This window comes from Alosa pseudoharengus, unplaced genomic scaffold (genome assembly GCF_046254945.1).
Source record: "Alosa pseudoharengus isolate Yale_2024_CS ecotype anadromous, Long Island Sound unplaced genomic scaffold, YU_APseudo_1.1 YU_APseudo_1.1_scf_1, whole genome shotgun sequence".
Taxonomy (NCBI): Eukaryota; Metazoa; Chordata; class Actinopteri; order Clupeiformes; family Clupeidae; genus Alosa; species Alosa pseudoharengus.
The window spans coordinates 52,509,073-52,523,518 of NW_027468564.1; the positions used below are offsets into that span (position 1 = coordinate 52,509,073).

The following is a 14,446-nucleotide window of genomic DNA, read 5'->3' on the forward strand; positions in this document are numbered from 1 at the left end:
AAAACATATGGAAACTAATTTGGTTTCTTTCGCTTCTTGATTCACCTCATTAAGTAAATAGATCCATCAGATTGCTGGTCCTGCCAGAATGTTTAGCAACTGAGCTCAGTTTTTCTGTTGCTGTGAAATGAGAGTTGAAGATTTTGGGTAGTGGCTTTATTTTTGGCAAAGGTTGTTGAGTTTGAAATCACTGAGATTTACAAACATATCCAGGAACTCATTATGAATAGCCTGTTCTCTTCTGTATAATTTATAGCTTGTTTTGACTGTTAGCTACCGTTAGCACAGTGCGTTCATGCTTTTTTCAGGGTTTTCCCCCAAGGATATTCAGTCGATGATTCCCGGGACACTGGACCACTAGCACAAATGAAACATGGCGTAAATGTAGCCCCACTGTAGGCAAGGGCACGGGAAGGGGGGTGCTGAGGGTGCTGCAGCACCCCCTGCTGGCAGGAGATAGATTTTTTTTAAATATGATATATATTTTTAAATAATTACTAATTCGCTGTCTGACATTATTTATATTTTTGTATGTGGAATGATGAGTCAAATAGCAAAAAAGGGTTATGGATAGGTTAGAATATAGGCTACTAAAAATGAACAGTTATAGAGATCAACGTGAACGTGAGTCAGTTACTGTAAGAACCGTAGCGTGGTTTCATCTATGTGATAGCGATCAAGTGTGTAGGCCTACGGTTGATATAGGCCTACATATTCTATGCGATTTCTGTGCTGTCGCGGAACATTGGAATTTGTGGCTGCCCAGGACTTTTCTAAAACTTCTCGCTATCACCCGCACACTGCACTAAAATTACGTATTTAGCAGTCAAAATTAGGGGTGGGCGATATATATCGTCTGCGATAATATCGTGATTGTTGTTTTAACAATGTGCAAATTTACATTATCGAGTATTTAAATTACTTATGGGAAAAAACACTGGAAATCCCGCATTGAAACCCCACATTCACTAATCCAGGAGGTGTAGCCTATGTGAGAGAAGCAGCAGAGCAAGTGTCACATGATCACTAGTGGGTCCACAATGTCACACACACGCCTAATGTTTATTTTGTGCAGCGAGAGGTAGGCTACTTACTGTAGGATTTTGTGCAGCTAAACTACTTCTGTTCAAGTAGCATTCATGAGTCATTAAAAACATTAGCCTTTGAGTATTTTAATAGTCAGTTGTAAACAAAGAATTCTTCTCATGTAGGCCTAACCCTTTTGTAAATGGACTGAAGTTCGCTCTAATATCGATTATGTTAACCGTTAGCATCTCTATGGGATTTCGCATAATAATAATAACTAGATGTACCGCGTAGCGGTACAAAATATGACCGCCGCTCAGTCCTGCACATCCATTCCGCGAAAATAAATCATATTAATGAATTTGTCTCCATCTTCTACTCCATTCCCCACTCTTGAAACTTTTGTGTATGCTTGTTTGAAATGTGTGTTTGCACACATTCCGCACACAAAGTAGCCTACTGGCGCTGCAAAGGTGAATAGATTTGTTTCTGGGCCAAAAAATCTGTAACATTGTTATAAAACCTTTAAAATCTCTAAACAATCACAAGTAGGGCAGTTCATCACAGTCCATCCATTGCAACTGGACTGATGAAAGGTACACCTGTAGGCTACATTGTATTTGGGAAAAGCAGAAGGTAGCAGCATAATGTATTTATTTATTTATTATTAAACAAAACAATCCCTGTCAGTTCCATGCAGTTTTCAACAGCTATCAAGAAGAGAGGTCATGTCATGGATTTTTGTGAATGTTTCTTCTTCTACATATGCATAAGTTTAGTCATCTAGTTCAAATGATATTCAGCTTTATTGTCAATGCACAAATGAAATACCAGTAGTCTAAAACAAAATGCCGTTTTTCCCAGTGGTGCAAATAACTGACATGTCCAAAGGGCCTTCATGAAATGCGTTGCGAGACTGTTCATACACATTTTAACGGGCAAAGTTGAAGAGCTACTCTCCGTTATTGTTTGTGCAAATAATATGCTGATTCATGTTCCCTTGCATTTTGCAACCATGAGGTCAATGGTTAAGCTCAATCTTTTGACGCAATCTTTTGATTTTCACCCAGCCTAGTCCATGGTAGGCGCCCGATAGAAATATTGTTTAATTTTGCGATTGAGATATCCACGCACTGGCGCCCCCCCTGCGACGTGTTCGCCCCCCGGTTTTAGAGCTATTCTAAATGCAAAAATGCATAGAGGGAGTTATGACAAAACCGTGACTGTTAACAAACTATAAGCTATATAAGGTAGGCCCTATGCTAGGCCTATTACACAACACAAATTGTCGCTAGGCTATGCTGGCGACCCAAATAAAATCTCCGTTGGAACCAATGGCTTACACCTTACAGTATCAAGCTGCCACCTCTTGGCGAAAAAGTTAATAGTTTTGCATATCAGTAGTAATACATTTCACGTAGCTGTGAATCACGGAAAGGGCGAATGAAGTGGACACTTCTAAACGGAACCCAACCCACTGTACAGTAGCTCAAGGTCTGTGGCTAAAGCAGCCATAATGAAAGCGTTATCATTGTTTGGATACTTCACACACACGTGTTTTTTAATCGCATAGACTACAACTACCAAGCTGGAATCAAAGCACATCGACTCCCCTCTCACACCCTAAACACGCACTTCGAACAAACAAAAAGCGCCTCAGTCTCACGGAATAGCCAAAGGCAAAACTGTATCTGACCCTTGTAACGTTGGTACTAAATCATTCATCGCAAAGAATGATTTTTGTAGCACGTGCAACAAATATGTGTAGGTACAGCCCTGCCCTGAATATATCTCAACGTGCGCTCTAAAACATCTGGTTTAAATGGAGATTGTAGATCATCACGGGATCATAGACAGGTAGCCTATATATTTTCCATTAAAAAACCATCACGTAGCGAACGTGTTGTGGCTAACTCACTTAGCTCTAGGGATGTAACGATTACCGGTATAATGATAAACCGTGATAAAAATGTTGACGATAACAATTACCGTTTTCTTTTGAAATATCATAATTATCACGGTTGATTATCACGGTGTTGAAACCGTGTGTTTAATTCTTTCCAGCTTCATCCGAGCCTGCTTTTGACATACAGTAGGCCTGGTACAATGAAGCAAAATTGGTACCCTACTGATTCTGTTGTCTAATTGATGGTTTTAACTGCGAATTGGATTAGGCTACACCTGATTTTAAAAGGCGGAACATTTTCACCGCAAAACTTGCACTGTATCATTTGCACTCTGCGTCTTTTTATGTTCGCGTGCACATTAAATCCATTCCATTCACGTTATCAGAAGAACACAGTAGCCTAAAGTTTTATTTCGAACACTTACTTTGGTCTCACTCAGGGTAGGAATTTCACGGCGGCCACGTTTTTGCCCCTTGCATTGGCCGATGTCCCTTTAAAAATCAGAGGTTTACAGGCCACGGTGCCCTTGGTGCCCTTCTTTCAATATTCTGCTTTGCATCCTACTAATGGCGAATTTTATTTAGCCTATGGCCTGTCAAAATAATCTTAGCATTCACAGCGCAAATTAATTTCTTTAACGCAGTGGAGAAAGTGACAGCGCAAGAAAGAAAGTGCGTCTAAATTCACCTATTCTTCTCAGTTGAACTACTCGCGAAGTAGCCTACTCATCACACAGACATCACAAGTATCACATGAAAGAGCTTTTTCTCAGCTTTTAAACGATGTTAGCCGCGAATTGCTGTGGTGAACGGTTCGCGAGAAACGTAAATAATATAATTCAATTTAAATTCTACTGAAGGTTTTCGTCCATCTCCCTACCCATTCCTCTCGGTGCAATACTTTACGAATCTTTCGTTTAACACATGACAAACCATATATCAGAATAAACAGCAGACCTTACCGAACATAAAGGTGTAAAGCAGTCCCCTGTACAGTTAGCCGTTCCAGAGTAATCCACTTTTGAATTTGCAGTACATTTCGGCATGGATGTCTCCAAATTTGGGCTTTAAGTTTTACAATGTGTTTAAATTGTTCCACATGATTTCATAACAGGCCAAATACAAAATAAATGTTACAAATATCGCCTATATATCGGTAAATCAGAGGACAGCTGACTAAGAGTTTGTGAAAGTAGATCACAAAATGCTAAGCATGCATCTAGGCTATTTGAGTTTCTTAAAGCTGAACTGTGCTTAAATTGTTCAATACATGATTTCATAATAGGCCAAATATAAAATAAATGTTAAATATAGCCTAGATATATGTAAATATTAGATGTTCAGATGATTTGCAGTTATATAATATGTCATGTTTCATGTTTTTGTAATGTTTCATACAGTGATGCAGGTCTACTGCAGTGAATAGGCTATACAACTTTGATATTTTTTATAGCCTATGTGGCCTTTGTGCCCTCCACCAAATATGCCCAACTGAAGGCCAAGTGGCCTTGCCCCCAGAATGGTGAAATTCCAAGCCTGGTCTCACTCATTGGATCGATCCAAATAACAGTAATAGCAACCTCCAAGTCATGGTAGGGTAAGTTAAGCGATAAGCACATAGCCAATTAAACATGAAAAACTGAACGGGACACTTTTTGAAACTATTTCAGCTTGTGTAGGCCTATCAGTGCTTTCTGAACATATTGAACACACTTTTAAAAATACCGTGATAATACCGAAAACCGTGATAATTTTGGTCACTATAACCGTGAGGTTAAATTTTCATACCGTTACATCCCTACTTAGCTCCTGTTAGTAGCCTAGGTTATGGTCATAAGCAAATGAGATGACAGTCGAAAGATACAATTAGTGCTGTTATCGATTTGCTTGGTAGCTTATAAACGCATTTATGGTTTTCTACAAATACATCAATAATCAAATTGGCCTCCATCACTCAACCATGCTAACGGTAACATTATTTTACCTACGTTCTGCTATTGATAGGATTAACGTAGCCTACCTGCAGTAAAAAACAAGCATGTCCGATAAACATTCTCAGATTTATTTCGGCTTCAAGAGGAAATGGGAATTACATGTCATGCAGAAATCATCCTACCCTTAGACGTTCTCTGCGGTAAACTACTATAGCCTACAGTCTTGTCCTTGTAGGAAGCATAGTGTCTTTCCAACCCATTTAAGATTAACTTCCAACAAAATTACGTCTCACTGCAACGATGCGCCATCTAGTGGACAAACGACTACTTATCGCCAATACTGGAAATGCAGCCATGATGATGATGATGAATATTTATTTTGGCTTTCTTTTAATCCTACTGAATTTGTAATTATGTATCGGCCGTTCTAATACCGATAGTATGTGGGTGCCTGTGTGTGTGTGTGCATGTGTATATGTGTGCACCACCATCTACAGGCCAATGAGTGTAGAGTCACTAAATGTACACATAACTTAATTTTTTAGACCCCCCCATGGATGAAATTCTACGAAACTTGGCATACCCCCAGAGAATGTCAGGTTAATCATACACATAACATTTGGTGCAGTTCTGAACGTCTTTACTGAAGAGAGGGGCGATTAAAGCAGAATGATATTGCATTTTCATTTTTTACCGGGGGGGTGCAAATCACAAATGAGTGATTATGGGCTAAGTTGATGTGGGCCCTTGAGACCAACATACCATAAAAATGTCTTCATCCTCGGTGCCACGGTTCAGGTAGTTATTGAGGAAAAACTGCATTTTTTTGGGTTTCGGGGGGCCCAGCGCGGAGGGGGAGTGGCCCCCGGGGACCAAACGAAATTTTTCCGTAAAAGTCTAGTGGGGCTACATACCCACCAAATTTCATGTGCCCTGGTGTTTCGGTGCCCCGGGTATCGTTGACCAAAATTTCAGGAAGTAGATGACGGAAAAAAAAAAAACTTTGACAATCCCTATATGACCGCTTCGCTAGCTTCGCTAGCGGCGGTCATAATAATAATAATAAGCTTTATTTGTATAGCACCTTTCATACACAGAATGCAGCTCAAAGTGCTTTACATTTGAAGCATGTAACAAAATAATATATACATTAGCCATAAGCTAACGCATTAGTTTCTATTCTGTAACTTGGAATGTTAGCCTACATGATTTCTCTTAAACAAAACCTCGAAGGAAATGAGATGTACTCTGTTGGTCTGCTTAGTTTTACAGTGAATCCTAAGTAAAGGTTTTTAAGGGGGAACTTCAGCTTCAGACTTTCTCTTGGGAAACTGTTAGGCCTAGGCCTATTCATCTTCTCTAATGTAGCTGGCTAGACCATGTCATTGCCACACACACAAGTGGGGGCAGAATTGTAAATGATGGGCCCTATCATGACATTCTAAAGTGCATTGTCACTCGTCAAAAGTCTATTCAAATTTAGTAGGATGTCCAGTTCACATTGGGAGGGGTTTCGCTATCAAAAGTGGAGCGCATGGCGTAACAAGGTGTTCCTAGGTCTTTTAATCAGTCATATGGGTGTGTTTGGGGCGTAACATCATTTTAAACCAATGAGAATAGGGGAGTTCGACTTGCGGCAGATCTGTGCAGATCTGACTTGATGTGATGCATGCTGGGTTGAACACAATGCATACTGGGATGGACGCAATGCATACTGGTTAGAAATTCTGTCCGACTTCTGTCAGCCGGGGAGGGACTTACCACCGTGACACCATGTCACATGGCCTTAAAATATCGCGGGAGTCTTAGCCTGCAGACAGATCTTGCAGTTGCCTTCCACGAGCTGCACGAGCTGAAACACGCCCTCATGACGTCAGTTCAAAGACGTGATAGGGCCATTTGGGAGGAATGTCCTCATGACGATTATGACTAGAGGCTCATGCTGCTTCCTTATGTTGGAATATGCGAAAATAAACAGAAATCGAAGGGATACCTTCTTATACGTGATTTCTGCAACAATGGTAGGCTAGCCTACTGAAAACGTTTGGATATTCTGTTATTTTCTGCTGTTGGCTAAATAGATAGACACACATATACGGGAAACACTTGATATTGAATGTATGTGCTACAATGCAGGCCTGTTAACTGTATGACAACAGTGGTTTATTTAAACTACATCATAAGAATTTATTTCGTCAGTCATCATGCTCATTTTAATGAGTAAGAATGAAAGTTCTGCTGTGTTTATTGCAAACAACATTCCGCGATATCTCCCGCGATGTCTCCCGCGAGTCACGTCAGGCAGACTGTAGCCTTTCTGTCCGGGATGAGCTGCCCTCTGTTGTAGCTCCTCCCGGCTAGGCTCTGAAGATCACGTTTACGTAGTAAGCCAGACCAAGTCAGACTCAGCCGAAGTCAAACAAGCCTATTGACATCTGTCATTCCCTTCAACGGCGCAACGCGCGATATGTCAAATAAATGCATCGGTATTTTGGCATTCAAAGGCGCATTTGAAGGAGGCTGCTTGCGAGACCGTATAGAATAGTCATTCTTAAACCATGCTTTACTAAAACCTAGCATAGCCTTCACGCATTTGCACTCGTCTATTTGAACTCATTGGCAAAGTGAAACTAACTTCACCAAGGAGCCAGTCAACGACAAGACAGTTATATGCAGTTACTTTCACTATTGACTGACAATGGGTTACCACCGAAAACATAGGCTGGAAAAAGCAACACTTACCCTAATATTGCTCAAATGACTGAATAAAACAATATTTATCCTGCAGAGGAGTTGCTTATATCTCGTGACAGTGCGTCTTCAGCTGTGCTCCATACGTGTCTCTCGCCTCAACCCTAATCACTTTTAACCGTCATTACCAATTTGCAAATGATGGTGAATAACTACTCATCATGAGATGCACAGTATTTCGTAATATCTTTGTTCTAATTATGTTTCCCATTGTAATTGTGCAATTTGTAATGCTTTGCATGGACGTGCGCTGGTGTGCGTTCATGAATGATAGAAGGATGGTGCGTGCACCCGTGCTGTGGAGTGAGACTACCGAATGCTTTTTCCTGGAAGATCTGCTGCTGTGAGTCTGTCCCAGAAACTCTTAAAAAATAAATGTTTAACACACCATGTTTGCCCAGGAGCAACATTTGTCGTTGCTCTTTACAGAAGTATCACCCTCTTCCATGCAAGCGTATGACAACATGAGAAATTCAAATGATGCCACCCCAGGCCTGCACTGGTACACCCAGCACCTAGCAGCTGCTGTGGTAGCTGCTTTACCGAAAGCACAGTAGCATACACGCACACACACACACACACACACACTCTCTCTCTCTCTCTCTTTCTCTCTCTCTCTCTCTTGCACTCTTTCTCTCTGTCAGTCATCAAACCTAGTTGCAATGGTAATGTAAGTGGACTACTCCTCATGTTTGCATGTTTACTCTCTCCTCCTGCTGTAATAACTATGGTGCCGAAGTGGCATGAGGAGAGTCGCTGGCCGACCACAGTCAGCTGTCAGCCGCCTCTGAATGGTGCCAGTTTAGTGAGAGAACTTTGGCCCACAGTAAAGGAAAGACATGCACATGTTTAAATACGCTCAAACTTCACAATGTGCTTGTGCTATTGTTTCTTCAGGGACCTGACTTTGTCATGTCAACATATTTGCTAGATCTGTTTTGTGTGTGTGTGTGTGTGGTACTGTGTGTGTGTGTGTGTGTGTGTGTGTGTGTGTATGTATATCTATGCCTTCATGTTTGTCCTCTAAAGTGTTTCCTAGACTTGCATCCACACAGTAAAACGGGAGGGGTACACAGCCGCTCTCTGAAGGTCTGCTGCCAGTGTCTTTATTGTCATTAAAAATACATGTTAGGGCACCGCTACACCAAAACAACCACACAGACACAGCTACTGAGAGGCACAAACACGGCGGTCTGTTTTGCCTGTTATGGCAGAAAGAAGCCCTAGCAGATTACAGGGACAGCGACAAACAAGCATCTACTACAGTGCACAGTCCGCTCCGAAGCCTACTGTATCTTAAGCTCAGTGGGTGTCCAAACAGATGTCTTGTCAAATGAACATTAGGGTATAGGCTTTCTAACCCACCAGGAGTATTCCTCTGTGTGTGTGTGTGTGTGTGTGTGTGTGTTTTGAAGAGATAATACGAAGTTGTGTATACATAGTGACAAATAGGAAGTCACTCAGTTTGCCAAACAGTATCAGCTTTATGACTTAAGCTGGAAACTTGCTAGTGAAGTGTGGAGTGGTGATTTTTAGCAGACAGGAGAACTCTCTATCGCATTTGCACCCCTACAATACTTCTGTATCAAAACTGGGCGTCTGCTTTTTTGTTTTCTGTTAATAAAAGAAAACTCCATTCATAACAAATGAAATCTCAAGCCCAGGGGGGGAGGATTTTCCCAGCCCACTTCAACTGGGTCGAAGCTGGAGCACTTTGTGTCATGGACCAGCAGGCAATGTTCCATCAAGCAGAAAAGGACTCTGGCACATGAGACCCAGTCGCAGCAGGGGCACAGTGACAAAAAGACAAAAAAACACAAGACAAAAAAAAAAAACGCACACAAACAAAACGAAAAAAAAAAGAACAGAATATACATATTTTTAAAAAAAGACTTTAGAGCAGTACATGTCAAAAAAAACAAAAAACGAATCATGACTAGAGTAGTGTTTTGTGTTTGTCTACCAAGAGAGCCCTTGTATGATGGCTGGCTGTTTTGTTGCACCTGCTTGTGCTGAAGCTTCTCCAGGGTCTCTGGCGGGGCATTCAGTCGCTTTGACAGAGCATGCATTAGCATTCTGCCCAAGCGTCCCTGCGGGAACAACTGGCCCATGCTTCCCCGAGCAGAGCGGAGCCGTGGACGGAGCAGGACCAAACGTGCGCAGTGGGCACACACTATACCCCCCCCCCCCCCAATCATTTATCTGTGCCCACAGGTCTGCCCTGGCACCATGCAAGATGGATTACATGGATGGATTACATCTGTTAAAAAAATAATTGTGTTTGTGTGTTTTGGAGTTACACCATAAGACAGCTGTGGGTGTGATAGGAATCAAAATGAGTTCACATGTTATTCACATGTGAAAATGTGATCCACATGATTTCATGATGGATACATAACACATTTTCATCAACTGCAGGGCTTTATAGCCGTGATGGAATTTCTCAGGGTTCCAATAGAGTTGTCACTTTTTCCACGTAGCGTAGGTGAGACGCTGTTTTAACCATTTAAAAGTCACTAGTTGGGGAAACTATAAGTTTTACATGAATACAAGATACAAAAGGGTATAGCAAATGTATTACATGCCAAATAAATACAAAAGTATGTCACTGCTGTTGATGTACCTAATCATTACATTGACATTACATAGTTCAACCGGGCATAGGGCACTTTACATTTGATTATTACTGTGATGATCCAAGACAAACAAACACTGTCCATTCACCCTCCCAGGGACTCCAGTATGTCTCACTGTAGAAGTTTGATCTTTTTTTCTCTCTTGGTGTGTTTTTAAAAAAAAAAAAAAGAACACCCCATTCTCCCACCCGCAGTGGTCTGTCCGTCAGCGTGGTCACTCCATCTGCTCGGGCTCGGCGTCCATGCACGTTTCCCAGGGGTTCCGTGGCATCTGGGGCATGGAGAGGATCAGCAGGCCCAGGCCGCACACGAAGAGCAGGATGCAGCCGGACACGGCGCAGGCGAACGACCACGAGTAGTAGTACTGGATCCAGATGGTCTCCTCGCTGTCAATCATCCGCTTCACCGACTGACGCATCACCTCCACGGACACGATGGCACAGAGACCTCACAGGGCAGAGACAGAGCAAAGGTGTTAAAATCCTCACCTGTGCCTCACAAAGTGAACACCATCTTGAAAGGTTTAAAAAGTAAAATCAAATCTCAATCTATTCTGACGTTTCAGACCTATTAACGTTCTGCATATCTTTAATATTAATTTCATATTAACCTGGCAAACAAAAGGTGTTTGGTGGTGTGGTAACAGGGGCATGGTGACAGTAAGCAAATTGTACCTGCAAATCCATAAAACATCCCCGCTGGCTTGTAAATGTAGTCCTTGCCCTTGACCAGGGCTGCAAGAGCACAGATGGAGCCCAGGATCATGAAGGCCACGCTGAAGATGGCGATGGCGGCTGCTGAGATGCTGTACTCTGGGGACGGAGGAGAGATGGGAGAGAAATGAACCAAAGTGTAGAGGTGTACGCACATCTATACTGATTCTACAGGTGCTGGATACTAGAAATACTGAGCAAAGAAGAAGAAAAGATATCCGCTCACTGTGTCTAAAGCTCCCATTAAACTGGGAGCTTTAGAGAAAATAACTATCCACTCCAACAGAAACGTCTCTACTTCTGGCATCGCCTGGAGACCCAAAGTCAGGTAAGGACACCTCATAGTTCTGTATAGCATACTGTGTGGTACCCAACTTTCTTTCCATAAAGACGTCAAAAAAGTGCTTTACAACAACAACAACAACAACATTTGTGATCATTGACTGTGTGAGCATTGTGAGCAATTGTGACTATATCAAACGTGTAAAACAACGAGATCAATCAGGAACATGAGGAGTGAGGCGTAAGTAGCAGCAGTGTGCATGCGCTGAGGTTCCTCTGAGCTGGTTGTGTTATTAGAGAGGAAAGAGACACCCTGTTGTTTGAGTACACCTCAGGGGTCCGCACTTCTCCAGCTGACTGTAAATTGGGGCGCGATGCCTAATTGGAGCTGAGAATTTGTTAAGTCAGATTAACAAACTAGCCGAGGAGGGGAGCTGTTAGCTCTGTGTTGCACGGCGTCCTCCTCACTGAAGGGATAAAGCCTCGTTCCGCACACGCAGACCAGAAGTGTGATGGCGGTTTGGACACACAAGAACACCCTGGCATTGCATCAGTCAGATCATGTTAGTTGTCTGCTCTATACGTTGAGGAGGAAAATAATCAAGAATTCCTAGAATACTTCAGAGGAGGACGGATGTGGCTGGCAATGTTCTAGCATACTTAGGCTATTCCTTAAAGGAATGTGCTTCACATTAGACAAGAAAGTTCTCTTAAGGGAAATGGAGGTGCAGTCTGTGGATGTTACAAGTAGAAAGGCTGGTCTTTATCCTTTTGTAGATTAAAAAAAGACCTTCAAACTGTTTTTGTTACTCCATAGCCCATGCAGCGGAATGGTACGTTGCGATTGTGTTGCTCAGTTTTGCGCCCTAATTGCTTGGTAATCAGTCGCCAGCCAATCATCTCGATGTGGGGTGTTTTTATAAAAAATCAGGCAGCAGTGGTTTAGAGGTTAGCTAACAACTATGGCCTCATTCTGTGCTAGCTAGCCTGATCTCTGGTGTCAAAAGAGTGTCAAGAGCATTAGCCCCTCCTGCTGTTAAGGTGTTCTATTGTTTGTTTGTTTGTTTGCTTGTTGATTTGGTTGTGTTTAAGTATGTGCAGAACCCCTCATTCCAAACTACAAGTAAGATGGGTAAAAATGATTTTAAGCGAGTGTTTAGCTTCTCCGGTGCTTCGTGACTACAGGTGGACAAAGTAAGAACATTAACAGACCATTATAAGACAACACTTTCAGACAACATGCTTCAGCACAGCTCTGTACAACTCCTACAGTAGTTAAGACAACAGCATCCAGCAAACAGATGAATGATTGGAAACAAAGTTGTTTACAGGCTGAAACCTCAAGCGTTTTTCAATTATTGTATCTCTGTGCTTGCTGATTATCTTGTCCAAAAAATTCTTGCTGTGTCGCCTAATCTCCTCTGATTGTTTTAATTGCATTGTCTCTGATTGTTTTAGCTGACGTTACATAATTGTTACAAGGTTTTGTTTTTTCTATCCCTTGTTTTCTTTGAATGTCCTCTGGGTAAGGAAGCGTTTTCTTTGCTGGAGAGATAGAGAGAGAGAGAGCATGCGTAAGGGGACTCGGCCCTCATTCACAGGCCAACTATGAGTATTAGTGAAGTTGAATCCCCAGGGCTCATCTCATTCACGCCCCCAGTGATGGGCCCTGACAGCACTCCCCTTGAGTTACGTCGAGCAGCCGCCGCTCCATGCTACACTGCCATCCTCCTGCCCTCACATATACTGTAGAAGAACATGCCACGATGAGCGCATGTCTAATGTGCTAATGGCACTGGGAGGGCCACCATAGGGCGTGCGCTGTGTGTGTGTGTGTGTGGGGGGGGGGGGGGGGGGGGGATGTGTGTGTGTGTGTGGGTCTGTGGAGGTCTGACTGCAGGACTTGGGAATGGGTGGGGGTGTGAAATGATAAGAAGTACAAAGTGGAAGTGGCAGACACACATACACACACACACAGATACACACACACACACACACACACACACAGCCATTTCCTGGAAATCTTTCCAGTATCTTGGAAATCCTGGAGACATCCTTGCTCTCCCAGCTAATAGTCTTGATCCCTGCCTTTATTGTCTTCTACAGTTACATGTGTGATTTGAGAGTACACTCTCACCTAATTTCACTAAAGACTTTATGGAGGGGCATGAATGCAGGAATGATTCAGAGACTATTCAGAACTGCTATGACTGCCCACTTACCAAAAGCCCTCAGAGTTTTATTTTTTTTAGTCACTTTGATGCAGCAGACCTATTCAAAATCACAGCACTCACCTCTCTGGGTCTTCACATCAAGAATTTCAGATTCCTCTCCTGGAGTGAAGTGCCTGAAATAAGTGCAGTTGTGTTCTAGTGGAGAGAGAAGGAGACAGAGAAAGAAAATATAGTTTTTCCACTGGTGTGACAATGAATCATTGGTGTTCAATTCACTTTTTCCTAATTGGCTCAGACAGTCATCTATTCCTGTGTGTTGACACTGGTAATTCCTCCACAGGGATTGTTTTACATAATGCATGAGTGCTTACGACTTGAGACACTCACAATTAGCCAAGAATGCACTGTTGCCCAGCGACTAATATTTGTTTCGCCCATTTTCAGTCATGGGTGTGGGGCTGCTGTTGGACTGGTGACTTGAACAGACCAACTGATATCCCATCAGAGGCTCCTATTAAAAGCCCCTTTGGTCAAAATTACAGGATATCACATGAAGCCTACATTTATAGTGTGTAAGTGTAAGAGGTAGTAGACGACTGTGCTGTATCATTTCTACAGACCTACAGAAATTCAACTGGGTGTCTTTGGCATGGTTCATTGGTGTGAAATCACAAAGTCCTGTCATTATGCTGTGCTGATGATACCCAAAAAGAGAAGATCAGGTCACCAACAAAAACATAGATGAATATTACATATCTGTGGTAATATATTCAGTGAGGTCACTGTGCAGTGGTTAATTACAGTTACTCTCACAAGAGGTGATTGGGCTCGTTGGTTTGGGTGAAGATACATTTGTGCTGAAACACTCGACTAGGCCTTTTTCACTGTGTCAATGCCCTTTACATGCTGACTAAATAGCCACTTAGCACCAGCACTGTGTCAATTATACTGCTGCATTGCCTAGCTCATTACCTTTTTATATCCTAATTATGCCCTCACCTCAAAGCTGTGCCTACTCGTATGC

General features: G+C 42.4%; 1 protein-coding gene across 1 annotated transcript in view; it reads right to left on the bottom strand.

Moving 5' to 3' along the window:
• Positions 1-10,461: 10,461 nt before the first annotated feature.
• The window catches only part of cacng1a (calcium channel, voltage-dependent, gamma subunit 1a), a 10,020-nt gene continuing 6,035 nt past the window's right edge, over positions 10,462-14,446 (bottom strand). Inside the window, exons 2-4 of the mRNA XM_076274697.1 lie at positions 13,543-13,617; positions 10,928-11,065; positions 10,462-10,700 (exon numbers count right to left, since the gene is read on the bottom strand). Coding sequence (XP_076130812.1) covers positions 10,468-10,700; positions 10,928-11,065; positions 13,543-13,617 — 446 coding nt within the window. The 3' untranslated portion in view covers positions 10,462-10,467. The remainder of the gene's footprint in view (positions 10,701-10,927; positions 11,066-13,542; positions 13,618-14,446) is intronic.